Genomic DNA, 19,694 nt, shown 5'->3' with positions numbered 1-19,694 from the left:
TCTCTATTCAGGGTCTGGGGTCTCTGTCTATTCAGGGTCTGGGGTCTCTGTCTATTCCGGGTCTGGGGTTTATTTCTATTGAGGGTCTGAGGTCTCTCTCTATTCAGGGTCTGGGGTCTCTGTCTATTCAGGGTCTGGGGTCTCTGTCTATTCCGGGTCTGGGGTTTATTTCTATTGAGGGTCTGAGGTCTCTCTCTATTCAGGGTCTGGGGTCTCTGTCTATTCAGGGTCTGGGGTCTCTGTCTATTCCGGGTCTGGGGTTTATTTCTATTGAGGGTGCGGGTTTTCTCTCATTTCAGGATCCAGGGTTTATTTGTATTCAGGTTCCGGAGTTTATTTCTATTCAGCATCTGGGGTTTATTTTTGATGAATCCGAGTTTAGTCTCCGGTCCGATGCTCCACAGGCCCCGGGCTGGATTCGGACTCTCCCCGGGCCCAGGCTCCGGTCCCCGGGCTGGATTCGGACTCTCCCCGGGCCCAGGCCCCGGTGCCCGGGCTGGGTTCGGACTCTCCCCGGGCCCAGGCCCCGGTGCCCGGTCTGGGTTCGGACTCTCCCCGGGCCCAGGCCCCGGTGCCCGGTCTGGGTTCGGACTCTCCCCGGGACCAGGCCCCGGTGCCCGAGCTTCTCTATTTCGCTTTCATCCCCCCGGGGCTGAGGCCCAAATATCTGCGGAACATGACGTCGGTTTTTGGGGAGGTCGGGAGAGTTTTCATCCAAGAAACAGACCAACGGCAGCAACATCAACAGCATCATCATCATCATGGTGAGGGAGAGAGAGTGAGGGTGAGGGAGAGAGAATGAGGGTGAGGGAGAGAGAGTAAGGGTGAGGGTGAGGGAGAGAGAGTGAGGGTGAGGGAGAGAGTGAGGGTGAGGGAGAGAGAGTAAGGGTGAGGGTGAGGGAGAGAGAGTGAGGGTGAGGGAGAGAGTGAGGGTGAGGGAGAGAGGGTGAGGGAGAGAGAGTGAGGGAGAGAGTGAGGGTGAGGGAGAGAGTGAGAGAGTGAGGGTGAGGGGGAGAGAGTGAGGGTGAGGGGGAGAGAGTGAGGGTGAGGGGGAGAGAGTGAGGGAGAGTGAGGGTGAGGGAGAGAGTGAGGGTGAGGGAGAGAGAGTGAGGGTGAGGGGGAGAGAGTGAGGGAGAGTGAGGGTGAGGGAGAGAGTGAGGGTGAGGGAGAGAGAATGAGGGTGAGGGAGAGAGAGATGGGGGAATGAGAGAGGGGGGATGAGTGAGAGAGATGTAGGGAAAGTAGCGACGCGGGGGAGAATGAAAGAGAGTTTGGAACAACGGAGGGAATGAGAAAGAGATGGGGGGAATGAGCACAAGAGAAAGAGAGGGTTATGAAAGAGAGAGAGAAAGTGGGGAGGGGGTTATGAGAGATAGGAGGGGAATGAGAGGGGGTTTTGATAGCGAGAGGAGGGGAATGAGAGACAGAGCAAGAAGGGTATTGAGTGCCAGAGAGGAATGAGAGAGAGAAAAGGGGGTAATGGGAGAGACAGAGACCGGGGGGTGGGGGGGAATGTTTGTATCTGATCGTTTAACAGCATTTTCCTGGTCCAGTGTTTTGAATGTTTCATTAATCTGTGATCACCCCTGTCTTTTCCCTTCCCATGGTTCTTCAATACTTTCTATTCAGGAATATTAACTTACCCTTAATCCAGGTCTCTTTTATTGCCTCTGTGTCATAATCTCCATCTGCAACTCACCAGCCCTCTTTACCAATTTGTGACTATGCATCTATTCATGTACTCCGTCTTGGTCTGTCTGCTTTCTTTTCTATTTTTGAATGGCTCTTTATCGGCAATGGATGAAAGCTGAAGTCGAGGACTGGGTGTAGTATGAAGTAATAGACTTTCCTCTCGTTTTCAGGTGGACAGGGGTCCTGGGGGAAGAAAAAGGCCTGGAGACGGGGGAGGGGCTTCACCGAGGGCTGGGTAGAGTTCCAGGACAAGGCTGTAGCCAAAAGTGTGGCCAGAAGTCTCCATAACACACCGATCAGCACTCGGAAGCGCAGCCTTTTCCATGACGACTTGTGGAACATAAAGGTGAGCATTATCAAGAGTATTTTCAACATGGGAGTAAGGTAGAGATTGGTTATGCTCCTGGACTTTAATGCAGATGTTCAGAGGGATGACATCACAGCAGATGTGGAATTTAAATGCAGTTAATTAAGCAAATCAGAATTATAAGCTAGTCTCAGTAATTGTGACGATGAAAGGACCGAACATACATACATAAGAACAAGGAGCAGGAGTAGGCCATTCAGCCCCTGGAGCCTGCTGCACCATTGAATAAGATCATGACTGATCTGATAGTAACCTGACACCTGCATCCCACCTACCCCCATAACCTATCACCCCCATTGCTTACCAAGAATATATGCACCTCTGCCTTAAAAATATTTAAAGATTCTGCTTCCACTACCTTTTCAGGAAGAGTCCCAAAGACACTAGACCCTGAGTGAAAAAATTTCGCCTCACCTGTGTTTTAAATGGGTGACCCCTTATTTTTAAACAGTGACCACTAGTTCTAGATTCTCCCACAAGAGGAAACATCCTCTCCACATCCCCCCTGTCAAGACCCCTCAGGATCTTATATGTTTCAATCAAGCCGCCTATTACTCTTCTAAGCTCCAGTGGATACAAGCTAGTCTGTCCAGCCTTTCTTCATAAGTCAACCCGCCCAAACCAGGTATTAGTCTGATAAACCTTCTCTGAACTTCTTCCAAAGCATCCTTCCTTAAATAAGGTGACCAATACTGTACACAGTACTCCAAATGTGGCCTCACTAGTGCTCAGCATAACTGAAGCATAATCTTTTGTAGTCAATTCCCCTCGCAATAAATGGTAACATTCTATTAGCTTTCCTAATTATTTGCTGTACCTACATACTAGTCTTTTGTGATTCATGCACTAGGACACCCAGATTCCTCTTTACCTCAGAGCTCTGCAATCTCTTATCATTAAGATAATATGCCTCTCTTTTGTTCTTCCTGCCAAAATAGACAATTTCACATTTTCCCATAGTATGCTCCATCTGCCAGATCTTTTCCCAATCACTTAACCTATCCATATCTGTTTGTAACCTCCTTATGTCCTCTTCACAACTTACTTTCCTACCTATCTTTGAGTCATCAGCAAATTTGGCAACCATCCCTTCAATCCCTTCATCCAAGTAATTAAAAAAATTGTGAACAGTTGTGGTCCCTTCACTTTTCTGTGTGGCACACCATTCGTTACACCTTGCCAACCTGAAAAGACCCGTTTATGCCAATTTCTGCTTCCTGTTAGCCAACCAATCTTCTATCCATGCCAATATTTTACCCCCACTACCATGAACTTTTATTTTCTGCAATAACCTTTGATGTGGCACTTTATCAAATGCCTTCTGGAAATCTAAGTACAGTACATCCCCTTTATCCACAGCACATGTTACTTCCTCGAAGAACTCCATTAAACACGATTTCCCTTTTACAAAACCATGCTGACCCTGCCTGACAACCTTGAGCTTATCCAAGTGCCTTGCTGTAACTTCTCTAATAGTAGCTTCTAACATTTTCCCTATGACAGATGTTAAGCTAACTGGCCTGTAGTTTCCCACTTTCTGTCTCCCTCCCTTTTTGAATAATGGAGTTACATTTGCTATCCTCCAATCTAATGGGACCTTCCCCAATCTAGGGAGTTTTGGAAAATTCAAACCAATGCATCAACTATCTCACTAGATACTTTATGACCCTAGGATGAAGTCCATCAGGACCAGGGCACTTGTCAGCCCTCGGCTCCAACAGTTTACTCTGTGCCACTTCTCTGGTGACTGTAATTTTCCTGACTTCTTTCCCTTTTTCCATTTCCTGGTTTATAGCTACTTCTGGGATGTTACTTGTATCCTCTATAGTGAAAACAGATGCGAAATACCTGTTCAGTTCATCTGCCATCTCCATTTTTTCCATTATCAATTCTCCAGACTCATTTTCTATAGGACAATTGCTCACTTTGTTAACTCTTTTTTCTTTTTAAGCTATTTATAGTAACTCTTACTATCAGTTTTTATATTTCTGGCTAGCTTTCTAATTTTTCCCTCCTTATTAGTCTTTTAGTCCTTCTTTGCTGTTCCTTATTCTGTCCAGTCTTCTGACCTTCCATCTCTCTTTATACAATTATATACTTTTTCTTTTAAGTTTGACACTATCTTTAACCTTTCTAGTTAACCACAGATGGTGTATCTCACCAAAGAATAAAGAAAAGTACAGCACAGGAACAGGCCCTTCGGCCCTCCAAGCCTGCGCCAATCATATTGCCTGTCAAACAAAAACATTTTGCACTTCCGGGATCCGTATCTCTCTATTCACATCCTATTCACGTATTTATCAAGCTGCCTCTTAAACACCACTATTGTACCTGCTTCCACCACCTCCTCTGGTAGCGAATTCCAGACACTCACTACCCTCTGTGTAAAAAAACTTGCCCCACACATCTCCTCTAAAGTTTTCTCCTCTCACCTTAAATCTGCGTCCCCTAGTAATTGACTCTTCCACCCTGGGAAAAAGCTTCTGACTATCTACTCTGTCCATGCCACTCATAATTTTGTAAACTTCTATCAAGTCGCCCCTCAATCTCCGTCACTCTAGTGAGAACAATCCGAGTTTCTCCAACCTCTCCTCATAGCTATTAACCTCCAGACCAGGCAGCATCCTGGTAAACCTCCTCTGCGCTCTCTCCAACGCCTCCATATCCTTCTGGTAATGTGGCGACCAGAATTGCATGCAATATTCCAAGTGTGGCCTAACCAAGGTTCTATATAGCTGCAGCATGACTTCCCAGCTTTTATACTCAATACCCCTGCTGATGAAGGCAAGCATGCTATATGCCTTCCTGACTACCTTATCCACCTGCGTTGCCACTTTCAGTGACCTGTGGACCTGTACACCCAGATCCCTCTGCCCGTCGATGCACTTAAGGGTTCTGCCATTTACTGTATAATTCCTACCTGTAAAAGTCCCTTGGACTTTTTCTTACTCGTTGGAATGTATCTATTCTGTGTATTCTGAAATATCCCCTTAAATATTAGCCACTGCATCTCTATTGACCTATCCCTTAACCTAACTTACCAATTCACTTTAGCCAACTCTGCTTTCATACCCTCATAATTGCCCTTATTTATGTTTTAAAACTTAGTCCCAGACCTACTGCTCTTTCCCTCAAACTGAATGTAAAATTCCATCATATTATGGTCACTGCTACCTAGGGGCACCTTCACTATGAGATCATTAATTACTCCCATCTCATTGCACAATCCCAGGTCTAGTATAGCCTGCTCTCTGGTTGGCTCCAGAACATCTTGAAGAAACTGTCCCAAAATTCAATGAACACTCCATATAGGCTACCTTTGCCATCTGACTTTTCCAGCCTATATGTAAATTAAAATCACCCATGATTATCGCTGTGCATTTCTGACAAGCTCCCATTATTTCTCCCTTTATCCTCCATCCTGTCATGTGGTTACTGTCAGGGGGCCTGTACATGAGTCCCACAAGTGACGACTTGCCTTTACCATTTCTCATCTCTACCCAAACTGTTTCCACATCCTGTTTCCCGGAACTTAGGTCATCCCTCTCTATAGTGCAAATACCATCACTAATTAATAGGGCCACCCCTCTACCTTTTCCTCTCTTCCTGTCTTTCCTAAATATCCTGTACCCTTCAATATTCAGGTCCCAATCCATGTTCTCCTGCAGCCATGTCTCCATAATGGCTATCAAATGGTTAATATCTAATTCTATGTGCGCTCTCACTTCATCTGTTTTGTTTTGAAAGCTACATGCTTTCAGAAACAGAGCTTTTAGTTTTATCATTTTATTCTATTTATAACCTCTAGTCTGTTCTGTTGATTTACTGTTAGATTTGTACTTTCTATCCCTCCTGTCACGCTCTGTTTTTCATTTCCTGTAGTAACGCCTTTGTTTTTTGCCTTGTCCCTGCTCTTTGATTTACCAAATCTTCCCAAATTTGACCCCATTCCCCCACTACTTAATTTAAATCCTCTCTACTTCCCTAGTTATGCAGCTCGCAAGAACACCGGTCCCAGCATAAACCGTGTAGACCGTCCCAACGGTACAGATCCCATTTTTCCCCAGTACTGGTACCAGTGCCCCACGAGCGGGAACCCACTTCACCCACACCAGTCTTTGAGCCCCACATTCCTTTCTCTAATCTGATTTGTCCTATGCCAATTTGCACATGGCTCAGGTCATAATCCGGAGATTATGACCTTTTAAGTTCTGCTTCTTAATTTGGTGCCTAGGTTCTCATATTGTCTTCTTTGTCCTGCCTGTGTCGTTGGTACCTACATGGACCACGATGACTGGATCTTCCCCCTCCCACTGCAAGTTCCTCTCCAGCCCCGAGCATATATCCCTCACCCCGGCACCAGGTAGGTAATACAGCCGTCTGGAATCACGCTGTTTGCTTTAGAGAATGGTATCAATCCCTCTGACTATACTGTCCCCTACTATCACTATATTCCTTTTCTCTCCACACCCTCCCCCCAGCTTGAATGGCTTCCTGTACTATGGTGCCATGGTCAGTTTGCTCATCCACCCTACAGCCCCCACTCTCTCCAAACAAGCTGAAAAAACCTCAAACCTTTTGGACAATTGAAGAGGCTCACAATCCTGCCCTCTGAGTCTCCTTACCTGCCTCACTCACAGTCACACTCTCATGTCCCTGACCAAATCAAATGACCCTGTCCTAAGAGATGTGACTGCCTCCTGGTACAATGAATCCAAGTAACTTCCCCCTCCTGATGTGTCATAGTGTCTGTAGTTCAGCCTCCAGCTCATAGACTCTGAGCTGAAGCTGCTCAAACTCTAAATACTTACTGCAGACATGTTTGTCCTGGATCAGACTGCCATCCAGGAGCTCCCACATGCTGCAGCTGTGACACAGCACCTGTCCTGACATCCTTAATGTGTTCTACTTAACTATTTAATTATTTTATTCAATTTATATTTTACTTTGGTCTTTATATATTTTATTAACCTTACCACCAGTTGCTAGACCATTTAGAGCCTTAGGAATAGAATAAATCCGAGTCGCTTACCAGATACTCACTAAATATCTAGCTTTTTCTCCTGTAACAGAGTACAACCACTTCCTGAAGGCTGAGAAAGTTAGAAAGCAGAAAGTAGCAGAGCATCTCTTTCCCTTCCTTCCCTAACTCCCTTAATTCCCAACTCCTAGCACTCTACTCTAACTCACACTTCTTGCAGTAAGCTTTACCTACAACATCTCTTTCCCCCTATGCACTGAATCTCCACTTGAACCAAACTCCCAAATATACTCACTCTGTTTCTGTCTCACTCAAGCCAAAGTCTCCACTCACTAACGGCACACCCCTTACTCGCAGTTGTAAAATCCCATATTGGCTCACTAATAACCTTCAGGAAAAAGAACTTGCCATCCTTACCTGGCCTGGCCTACATGTGACTCCAGACATAAAGCAATTTGTTTGATTCTCAACTTCCCTCTGAAATGGTGCAACAAGCCACTCAGTGAAATTCAAGAAAGCAGCTCACCGCTACCTTCTCAAGGGCAATTAGGGACTGGCAGTAAATGCTGGCCTAGCCAGTGATGTCCGCATCTGTGAACGAATAACAAAGACCTAAAGGAGAGTGATTTAGGGATCCAGCACAGACAGCATTAGCTGCTAGTGGGCAGGTACAAAAAGTAACTTAAAGAGCTAATGGACTATTTTTGTTTATCTCAGGACTGGAATGCAGGAGTTTGGAAGTTATGTTACAGCTGTACAGAGTACTGGACAGGTCCCATCTAGAGAACTGAGATCAGTCCTCAGGAAGGATATATGGGTCTTGGAGGGGTGCAGTGCAGATTCACCAGAACGATAATGGGGCTGCAGGGTGAAAAGGCAGCTGGTGGAATTTCAATTCAATCAATACACCTGGAGTATAAAGCTAGTCTCAGTGACAGTGACCGTGAACCTATCATCGATTGTTGTAAAAACCCACCTGGTTTATTAACGTCCTTTAGAGAAGGAAACCTGCCGTCCTTACCTGGTCTGGCCTACTTGTGACTCCAGACCCACAGCAATGTGGTTGACTCTTAACTGCCTCTGAAATGGTCTAACAAGCCACTCAGTTCAAGGGCAATTGGGGATGGGCAATAAATGCTGGCCTTGCCAGTGGTGCCCACATCCCATGGAAGAATAAGTAAAGAAATAATAGATTTTTGTTAGGTAAGGAAGTGGAGTTAAGACACAGATCAGCCATCATCCAATATTGAATGGTAGATGAGGGGCTGAAAGATGCACCTTGGGATATTTTAACTAGGTAAAAGGTGCTATATAAATGCAAGTTTATTTTAAAAACGTCAGGCTCTCCATGTGAAAGAGACAGAAAAGCACTATACTGATTACATAGCTATTGCAGCTTTAGTTATTGAATATAACAGAGAGTAGACACTGTTTTGAGTTGAAAATAATTGAGAAACTGTATTACACTTTGAAAGGTAAGAGCACACAGAGCTTCTTTCCTAATTTGTTTTTGGAAAAAAAAATCAGTAATTTAAATATCGAAGCCAATATCCCGTAGTTTGTGATAGATAAACGGAACTTCAAGTTACTGACAATCCCACAAGAAACTGAGATGCAAGTTCAGTACAAAATCCAATCACAAAACACTGAATCTAATGTTTGTATAGATGCACTCAGGTATTTTGAAATAATCTAGGGAAGAGATAACAGAGGCATTACCACACACATTTAACAATTGATCAGAGAAAGGTGTAGTGCCAGAGGACTAGCAGATAGCTAACGGAATTCCTGTATTTAAGAATGGGGGACAGAACATGTCCAGGGAATTATGGGCCAGTCACCTTAACGTGGGTGGTAGGAAAATAATGGAATCCTTACTGAAGGAGAAAATAGGAGATCATCTAGAAATGAGAAATATAATAATGAAGTGTCAGCATGGATTTCAAAAGGGATATCTTACTTGGTCTACCTTATTGAATATTCAGAGGAGGTAACAGAGAGAGTAGACACTGGTAATGCAGAAGATGTAATTTATATGATTTTTCAAAAGGCCTTCAGTAAGGTGCCCCAGAATAGACTGATAAATAAGGTCAGAGAATGTGGAGTCAGGGGACAAGTGTCAGAATGGATTGTTCCAAGACAGGAAGCAGAGAGTGGGAATAAAGGGTCATTATTCAGAGTGGCAGAAGGTAGGAAATGGAGTTCCACAAGTATCAGCGCTGGGATCACTGCTGTTCACAATTTACATTAACCATTTGGTGTTTGCAAACTCCAAATAGTTAATGTCTAAATTTGAGGATGACATGAAATTGGGAGAGTGGGAATAGTCAATGCTGAGGAGAACTGCAACAAATTACAGGAGGACATTGAAGGTGATGATGAATTTCATCATTTATATCTGCCTTAGTTAAGAGGAGACCCCCCCCCACCCCCCGAAGATATAGAAAATGATCCTCATTTTCCAGGCTCTCACCTTTGATCTTAACCGACGGGGTGAGGTGTTGTGCTGTGGGAGCTGGTTGGAAGAAGACCTTAGTTTTCCGGGAGTTTGGTGAGAAGCCCATTGTCGACCCAAAGAGCGGTGAGAACGTGGAACTCCCTCTTACAGGGAGTGGCTGAACCAATTACATCGATACATTTTAAGGGGAAGCAAGACAAATAAATGAGGCAGAGGTGAATAGATGGTTAGAATTATAGATTAAGATGAGTGGAGCATAAACATCAACCTGGGCTGGTTGGTCAAATTACCTGTTTTTTTTTATTTATTAGGTTGCGGGATGTGGGCTTCATTGGCTGGGCCAGCATTTATTGCCCATCCCTTGTTGCTCTTGAGAAGGTGGTGGTAAGCTACCTTCTTGAACCGCTGCAGTCCATGTGGTGTAGATACACCCACAGTGCTGTTAGGAAGGGAGTTACAGGATTTTGACCCAGCAACAGTGAAGGAACAGTGATATATTTCCAAGTCAGGATGGTGAGTGACTTGGATGGAATTCCAGGTGGTGGTGTTCCCATCCATCTGCTGCCCTTGTCGTTCTAAATGGTAGTGGTCATGGGTTTGGAATGTGCTGTCTAAGGAGCCTTGGTGAATTCCTGCAGTGCGTCTTGTAGATGGTATACACTGCTGCTACTGTGCGTCAGTGGTGGAGGGAGTGAATGTTTGTGGATGGGGTGCCGATCAAGCGGGCTGCTTTAAATAAGGGCAATTATGAAAGCAGAGCTTGCTAAAGCGAACTGGCAATTTAGGTTAAGGGATAGGTCAATAGAGATGCAGTGGCAAACATTTAAGGAGATATTTCAGAATACACAGAATAAGTACATTCTAATGAAAATGAAAAATTCCAAGGGCAGGACCCACCATCTGTGGTTAACTAGAGAAATTAAAGATGGCATCAAACTTAAAGAAAAAGCATATAATGCGCAAAAATGGGTTGCAGGTAGAATATTGCTAAAAACAGCAAAGAACGACTGAAAGCTTAATAAGGGCAAAATTCGATTACAAGAGAAAGCTAGCTAGAAATATAAAACAGTAAGAGTATAGATATTTTGAAAAGAAAAGAGTTAACAATGTGCTGCTTTTATAGAAAGCGAGTCTGGGGAGTTAATAATAGAAAATAAGGAGATAGCAACTGAATTGAACAGGTATTTTGCATCGGTCTTCACTATAGAGGATACAAGTAACATCCCAAAAATAACTATAAATCAGGATGTGGAAGGGAAGGAGGAACTCAAGAAAGACTACAGTCACCAGGGCAGTGGTACTTAGCAAATTGTTGGAACTATGGGTTGGCAAGTCCCCGAATCCTGATGGATTTCGTCCTAGAGTCTTAAAAGAAGTGGCTAGTTTATTTATTTATTTATTAATTCATGGGATGTGGGCTTCGTTGTCTGGGCCAGCATTTGTTGCCCTTGAGAAGGTGGTGGTGAGCTGCCTTCTTGAAACGCTGCAGTCCATGTGGTGTAGGTACACCCACAGTGCAGTTAGGAAGGAAGTTCCAGGATTTTGACCCCGTGACAGTGAAGGAACGGCGATATATTTCCAAGTCAGGATAGTGGGTGACTTGGATAGGAACTTGCAGTTGGTGGTGTTCCCATTTGTCTGCTGCCCTTATCCTTCTAGATGGTAGTGGTCGTGGGTTTGGAAGGTGCTGTCTAAGGGGCCTTTGTGAGTTTTTGCAGTGCATCTTGTAGGTGGTATACACTGCTGCTACTGTGCATCGGTGGTGGAGGAGTGAATATTTAAGGTGGTGTATGGGGTACCAATCAAGCGGGCTGCTTTGTCATGGATGGTGTAGAGCTTCTTGAGTGTTGTTGGAGTCACACTCATCCAGGCAAGTGGACAGTATTCCATCACACTCCTGACTTGTCTTGTAGATGGTGGACAGTCTTTGGGGAGTCAGGAGATGAGTTACTTGCCTCAGAATTCGCAGCCTCTGACCTCTTGTAGCCACAGTATTAACCATTTAAGTTCATTTACCTGATGCAGGTATCGGTGACTAGGCCAGCGTTTATTGCCCATCCCGAATTGCCCTTGAGAAGGTGCTGGTGAGCTGCCTTCTTGAACCACTGCAGTCCATATGGTGTAGGTACACCCACAGTGCTGTTCGGGAGGGAGTTCCAGGATTTTGACCCTGCGACAGTGAAGGAACGACAATATATTTCCAAGTCAGGATGGTGAGTGACTTGGAGGGGAACTTCCAGGTGGTGGTGTTCCCAGCTATCTGCTGCCCTTGTCCATCTAGATGGTAACGGTTGTTGGTTTTGAAGGTGCTGTTGAAGGAGCCTTGGTGAATTCCTGCAGTGCATGTTGTAGATGTTGTAGCACTGCTGCTACTGTGCGTTGGTGGTGGAAGGAGTGAATGTTTGGATGGGATGCCAATTAAGTGGCTGCTTTCTCCTGATGGTGTTGAGCTTCTTGAGTGTTGTTGGAGCTGCACTCATCCAGGCAAGTGGGGAGTATTCCATCACACTCCTGACTTGTGCCTTGTAGATGGTGGACAGGCTTTGGGGAGTCAGAGGGTGAGTTACTCGTCACACGATTCCTAGCCTCTGACCTGCTCTTGTAGCCACAGTATTTATATGGCTAGTTCAGTTCAGTTTCTGGTCAATGGGTAACCCCCAGGATGTTGATAGCGGAGTATTCAAGCGATGATAATGCCATTGAATGTTAAAGGGCAATGGTTAGATTTTCTCTTGTTGGATCGTTATTGCCTGGCACTTGTGTGGCGCGAATGTTACTTGCCACTTGTCAGCCCAAGGCTGGATATTGTCCAGGTCTTGCTGAATTTGGACATGGACTGCTTCAGTATCTGAGGAGTTGTGACTGGTGCTGAATATTGTGTAATCATCAGCGAACATCCCTGCTTCCGACCTTATGATGGAAGGAAGGTCATTGATGAAGCAGCTGAAGATGGTTGGGCCGAGGACACTACCCTGAGGAACTTCTGCAGTGATGTCCTGGGACTGAGATGACTGACCTCCAACAGCCTCAACTATCTTCCTTTGTGCTAGGTATGATTCCAAGCAGAGCAGAGTTTTCCCTCTGATTCTCATTGACCCCAGTTTTGCTAGGGCTCCTCGATGTCAAGGGCAATTACTCTCACCTCACCTCGGGAGTTCAGCTCTTCTGTCCATGTTTGAATCAAGGCTGTAATGAGGTCAGGAGCTGACCCTGGAGGAACCCAAACTGGGCATCAGCGAGCAGGTTATTGTTAAACAAGTGCCACTTGATAGCACTGTTGATGACCCCTTTCGTTACTTTACTGATGATGGAGAGTAGATTGATGGGGCAGTATTTGACCGGGTTGGATTTGTCCTGCTTTTTGTGTACAGGACATACCTGGGCAATTTTCCACATAGCCAGGTAGATGCCAGTGTTTTAGCTGTACTGGAACAGCTTGGCTAGGGGCGCGACAAGTTCTGGAGCACAAGTCTTCATTACTATTGCCGGAATATTGTCAGGTCCCGTAGCCTTTGAAATATCTAGTGCCTTCAGCTGTTTCTTGATATCACATGGAGTGAATCGAATTGGCTGAAGACTGGCATCTGTGATGTTGAGGGCCTTCAGAGGAGGCTGAGATGGGTCATCCACATGGTACTTCTGGCTGAAGGTTCTAGCAAATGCATCAGCCTTATCTTTTGCACTGATGTGCTGCGCTGCTCCATCATTGAGGATGGGGATAATTGTGGAGCCTCCTCCCCCAGTGAGTTGTTTAATTGTCCACCACCATTGCCTGACTGGATGTGGCAGGACTGCAGAGCTTAGATCTGATCCATTGGTTGTGGGATAGCTTAGCTCTGTATATCACTTGCTGCTTACGCAGTTTGGCACACAGGTAGTCCTGTGTTATAACTTCACCAGGTTTTCACCTCATTTTTAGGTATGCCTGGTTCTGCTCCTGGCATGCCCTCCTGTACTCTTCATTGAACCAGGATTGATCCCCTGGCTTGATGGTAATGGTAGAGTGGGGGCTGTGCCGGGCCATGAGTTAATAGATTTTGGTTGTATATAATTCTACTGCTGCTAATGGCCCACAGCATCTCACGGGTGCTCAGTTTTGCTAGATGTCACATCTTTTTGAAATCTATGCCATTTAGCATGTAGTGCCACACAACACAATGGAGACTTTGTCTCCACAAGGACTTTGCAGTGGTCACTCCTACTGATACTGTCCTGGACAGATGCATCCGTGACAAGTAGATTGGTGAAGAGGAGGTTAAGTAGGTTTTTCCCTCTTGGTTCCTTCCCATCTGTTGCAGACCCAGTCTTGCAGCTATGTCCTTTTGGACTCAGTCAGTAGTGGTGCTACTGAGCCACGCTTAATGATGGACGTTGAAGTCCCCCACCCAGAGTACACCCTGTATCATTGTCACCCTCAGTGCTTCCTCCAAGTGATGTTCAACATGGAGGAGCACTGATTCATCAGCTGAGGGAGGGCCATGTGACCTGATGTCATGAGACTTCATGGGGTCCAGAGTCAATGTTGAGGACTCCCAGGCCAACTCCCTCCCTACTGTATACCACTGTGCTGCCATCTCTGCTGGGCCTGTCCTGCCAGTGAGACAGATGTACTCAGGGATGGTGATGGTGGTATCGGGGACATTATCTGTAAGGTATGGTTCTATGAGGATGACTATGTCAGACTGTTGCCTGACTAGTCTGTGGGGCAGCTCTCCTAATTTTGGCACAAGCCCTCAGATGTTATTAGGATGAATTTTACAGGGTCAACAGGGCTGAGTTTGTGGTAAGCGTTTTCGGTGCCTAGGCCGATGTTGGGTGGTCCGTCCGGTTCCATTCAAATGAGTGGTTTGTTAGGAAATTTCAGAGGGCAGTTAAAAGTCAACCACATTGATGTGGGTCTGGAGTCACACATAGGCCAGACCAGGTAAGGATGGCAGATTTCCTTCCCTATAGGACAGTAGTGAACCAGATGGGTTTTTACAACAGTCGACAATGATTTCATGGTCACTGTTTTTAGGATTAGCTTTATATTCCAGATTTATTAATTGAATTTAAATTCCACCAGTACCACGGTGGGATTTGAACCTGTGTTCCCCAGAGCCATTATCCTATGCCTCTGGATTACTAATCCAATGACATTACCTCTACGCCACTGCCTCCCTATCTCTGTGCTGTAAATCTTATGTAATCTTCATTTCACAAACCTTTGTTACCTCTGGATTTGAGTATTTCAGTACCCTCCTGACCAGCCCCACAACTGGCCCCCCCACCATTAACTCAAACCCGTCCAAAATTCTACCGCATTTATCCTGACTTCCAGCGAGCCCTGTTCATCCATCACCCTGTGCTCTCTGACCTATGTTTCTGCTGGTCTGGTGTCTTCATAGAATTGTTACAGAGCAGATAGAGGTGATTCAGCCCATCATGTTTGCACTAGCTCTGAATGAGCACTCACCTAGTGCCATTCCCCCCGTAACCCTGCATAGTCTCCCTATTCCTCCTAATTCCCAATGTCTTGATTTTAAAATTTGCATCTGTTTTCAAATCCCTCCATCACCTCACTGCTTCCTATCTCTCTAATCTCATCCAGCTTCACGATGACTCCGAGTTCTGCAATTCTCTCCCTAAACCCCTGTGCCTCTTTTCCCTTAGTTTCAAATCCAACTCTTTGACAAAGATTTTGGTCACTTGTCCGAGTGTTATTTATGTGGCTCAGTGTCACGTATTCGTTGAAAGTTCGTCGGGATGTTTCACTGGGTTAAAGATGCTGTCTAAAAGGGAGTTGTTCTATGGAGTGGTGAGCTGGCCAGCATCTTTTCTAAGGCCAAGACTCTGTATGAAGCAAACTGTTGCTTAGCATAAATCAATGAGCACGTTTTGGAGATTTGCAACTCCCAGTATATCCCTTCCTCCCCTGAACTCACCGATTTGCACATTAATGACAGTGAGCTTTGTTAACGCTGTGATTTATCTAGCAAGATTCAGTACAATATTGTAACATTCATTACAGTTCCAGGAGAGAGAGCCTCTCTCTTGTCCCACAGTCTGATATTGAGCTCCTTTAGTTTTGGGTTTGAATGTCTCCCACTGTCCCTGAGTGTGTGTTTTTCTGTTCCTGACAGTACTTGCACCGTTTCAAGTGGACACACCTGAGTGAATGCCTGGCCTACGAGAAGCTGGTTAGCTGACAGAGGATGCGAGCTGAGGTCTCCCAGGCCAAACGTGAGATCAACTTCTTCCTCCAGAATGTGGAGAAGAGTAAAGGTCTGGAGAAGCTGCAGGAGGTGAAGAAGAAGAAGGGGCAAGAGTGGCAGGAGAAGAGCTGGTACTTCCAGCAGCGGGCAACCGAGGCGCAGATCCAGGCCAGTAAGGAGGCTGGCCGCAGGAGCAAGGCCCCAGTAGCTCGGGAAGGCAGCTGAATTCCACAGGAAATCCCAGTCCAACATCACACTTCTTGCCAAGATCTTCAACCCCATCACGGCACAGGAGTAGGCCCTTCTCAGGGAGAGTAGACTCTAGCTCAAGGTGGGTTGGGGGGTCATGGCCTGCTCTTTCTCAAGCTGTGGGGAGGGTCTGCAGTGCTGGTATGGGATGGCTACCTCATTGGCAATGAATGCTGCCTGTTCTATGTGACGCCAATCATTTGCCGACGACCACTGTGGACCAGACTGGGCAAGGATGGCAAGTCCAGGAGCATTGGGCACTTGAGGAGCAGTCACGCTGGGGGCAGCTGGAACCTGGCTCTGTGCCCGATGTATGAAAATGCCCAGCAACTCCAGTTATGGTTTGAAACGCTGCAGCACTGGGGTGTGTCTGGAACAGCATCAGAACGGTTCACTGGGTAAGTGAGGGATGGTGGGAGGCCAGGATTGGGGGGGATGGGGAAGGGCATTACCAGGGAGGGGTTTATTCAGCTGACTGTTTTGCAGAAGTTTTCATTGTACGTTGATTTTCCTCTGCAATAAACCTGATGTGCTAACTCTGCTGCCCGTTCATGTTTGCAGTCAACTTCCCATCAGCATCTGCTGTAGGGTAATCATTGTAGGACACAGCCTTTCCTCTGGTCACTACGTTCATCCCACTGTGTACAACCTTGGAGCACAAAGCTGCCTCAATGTTAGACCAATCTCAAAGTTGTTATGCTGCCATGATCTCCCCCCATAGCCCTGTGTCAATCCCAAACTAATCCCACTATCTCCCCATAGCCCTGTGTCAATCCAAACTAATCCCACTGTCTCCCCATAGCCCTGTGTCAACCCCAAACTAATCCCACTGTCTCTCCAGAGCCCTGTATCAACCCCAAACTAATCCCACTGTCTCTCCATAGGCCTGTGTCAATCCCAAACTAATCCCATTGTCTCCCCATAGCCCTGTACCGATCCCAAAGCCCCTCCCTCTCTCAAGCCTATACTCTGTTAGTTAATCTCTCCCAGTTTAGTTCAGAGCTGCGAACAGGAGGAAAGACCGAAGTCTTCTTCCTGCTCTGTGCTTGCCTCAGAGTGGTTAACTGACCCTGCCAAAGCATAAAAACGAACCTGGTTTACTTGGTGATGAATGTGTGATGTTTCTCACGCTGGGATAGATTAACTGAAGATCATCCTCTAAACATGAAAAATAAAATAGTAACTCGATCACACTTCCAAAAATTCCTCCAATCTCTGTACTGGACAAGGAATGCAAGTCTGGGGGCTTGAGGAAGCATCACACTGTCCTCTCTCTGCCCAGATTCGGACACTGCCAGAGAGTGGGAGTAATGGAGCTGATCAATTTGAAATCTTTGGCAATAATTGAACAGTGTGTAAAGTAATGTGCAAGATTGAAATAAGCTAGTGACAGACTGGATGGTTGGACAGTGAGATATCTGCATTATACAGAGACAAGTGGCATGTATAAAAGAGAGTGAAGCCAGTGCTAACAGTTTATGTTGGTGGAGTGATGCACAATGTCCACTGCCTCCGACAGTGCACTCATTGTGAAGTGTTGGATAAGAAGCAAAGGCTTCAATGTCTTCTAGAAATGTAAACCAGTTCACCAAAGCTGCAGCCTTGTCACAACATGAGTCTCTTAAAAGTTCTGGATCAGCGCAGAGAGGTTATAGCAGTGCACTGCAATGAAACTAAGAGCACTGCAGTGTCCTTTTAGAAAACCTGGTCAGGGCCAGACGACATACACGATCCCTCTGGTGCCAAAAGGTGGTCGGTGTAAAAACTGAATTCAAAAGATAAAAACCTTGATATTGTGGTCAACTGAGAGAGGTGGGGACGGAAAGGGGAAGCTGTCAACGGGCAGTACTGAATCAGAACCAATACTGAGGGAGTGCTGCACTGTCGGAGGATCAGTACTGATGGACTGCTGCACTGTAGGACAGGCCTGAGGGACTGCTGCACTATCGGAGGATCAGTACTGAGGGAGTGCTGCACTGTCAGAGCATCAGTACTGAGGGAGAGCTGCACTGTCGAAGGGTCAGTACTGATGGAGTGCTGCACTGTAGGACAGTCCTGAGGGAGTGCTGCACTGTCAGAGGATCAGTACTGAGGGAGTGCTGCACTGTCAGAGCGTCAGTACTGAGGGAGAGCTGCACTGTCGAAGGATCAGTACTGAGGGAGTGCTGCACTGTCAGGGGGTCAGTACTGAGGCAGTGTCGCGCTGTCGGGTCAGTACTAAGGGAGTGCTGTACTGTTGGAGGGTCAGTCCTGAGGGAGTCCTGCACTGTTGGAGGGTCAGTACTGAGGTAGTGCTGCACTGTTGGAGGGTCAGTACTGAGGGAGTGCTGCACTGTCGGAGGGTCAGTACTGAAGGAGTGCTGCACTGTCGGAGGGTCAGTCCTGAGGGAGTGCTGTTAAACTGATGCTGGATCTGTCCTTTCAGGTGGATGTTAAAAATTATATAACGCTGTTTCGGAAAGATCCAGTAGTGTCCTACCTACTGTCCTGGGCTGATATTCACCCAGCCTGTCTCATGTCTCAGATGATCTGATCATTATCACATCACTGTGAGGAATCTTGCTGTGCTCAAATTGAACACCACAGTTCCTAAATTCTAAGAATGGCTACTGTAGTCAGAGTATTTTGCTGTGTAGCTCTTTGGGACCTTGAGGTTATGAAAGGTGCTATGTAAATTCAAGTTCTCCCCTCTCTATATGATGGGGCACTGTCTGGCATTCCTGAAACTCATCAATTTAGAGGAAAGGAAGTTTGACCGAAAATCACGATACTGAGCCGTCAACATACCTACCAGAGCCTCATCCTTAATCACGATACTAACCCGTCAACATATCTACCGGTGTCTCATCCTTATTTTGGTTCCAGAATCCAGTCGATGAGCAGTGTAGATCCTGATATCTCTTCAGTGCTGACCCCAACTTCCAATATTCCGGCTGAGGAAAATCCTGCTAAAATGTTGATGATTTCTCTTTGCCCTCCTCCATCCAGGAACAGGTCACCAACAACAACAACTTAGATTTATGTAGCACCTTGGACATGATGAAACATCACAGGAGCGTTCTAAAATATAACCCCAAACCATATATGCAAATATTGCTGAAGGGTCATGAGGACTCGAAACGTCAACTCTTTTCTTCTCCGCCGTTGCTGCCAGACCTGCTGAGTTTTTCCAGGTAATTCTGTTTTTGTTTTGCAAATATTAGATCAGATGACCAAAAGATTTGATAAATTTAAGGAATGTCTTAAAAGAGGAAAGTGAGGCAGAGAGGGGGAGAGATGTAGGGAGGGAATTCCAGAGCTTGGGGCCCAGACAACTGAAGGTGTGGCCACCAATTGTGGAGCAGTTATAATTGGGAATACACAAGAGGCCAGAATTAGAGGAACACAGATCTCTCGGAGGGTTGTGGGGCTGGAGTAGATTCCAGAGATAGGGAGGCGTGAAGCCATGGAGGGAATTGAAAACACGAATGAAAATTTTAGAATCAGGATGTTGCTTGACTGGGAGCCAATGTAGGTCAGTGAGCACAGGGGTGACAGGGGAACGGGATTCGCTGTGAGTTAGGACGCGGGCAGCAGAGCGTTGGATGACCCCACGATTGCGGAGGGTAAAATGTGGGAGAGCAGCCAGGAGTGTATTGGAATAGTCACATCCAGAGGTAATGAAGGCATGGGTGAGGGCTTCGGCAGCTGATGAGCTGAGACTGGGGTGAAGTCGAGCGATGTTATGGAGGTGGAAATAGGCGGTCTTAGTGA

At 46.1% G+C, this 19,694-nt stretch overlaps 1 protein-coding gene across 1 annotated transcript; it reads left to right on the top strand.

Annotated features, from left to right (window-relative positions):
- The first annotated feature begins 282 nt into the window (after positions 1-282).
- On the top strand, positions 283-16,316 carry LOC121289205 (activator of basal transcription 1-like). Its single transcript, XM_041208404.1, is given in 4 exon segments — positions 283-764; positions 1,863-2,038; positions 15,621-15,905; positions 15,907-16,316. Coding segments are annotated over 4 exon segments (633 nt in total). The 5' UTR covers positions 283-676; the 3' UTR covers positions 15,991-16,316.
- The last annotated feature ends 3,378 nt before the right edge of the window (positions 16,317-19,694 follow it).

The sequence above is a fragment of the Carcharodon carcharias genome, chromosome 16 (genome assembly GCF_017639515.1).
Source record: "Carcharodon carcharias isolate sCarCar2 chromosome 16, sCarCar2.pri, whole genome shotgun sequence".
In the NCBI taxonomy this organism is placed as follows: domain Eukaryota; kingdom Metazoa; phylum Chordata; class Chondrichthyes; order Lamniformes; family Lamnidae; genus Carcharodon; species Carcharodon carcharias.
Note: the sequence above shows the minus strand (reverse complement) of the source record. Positions and strands in the feature narration are given on the sequence as shown.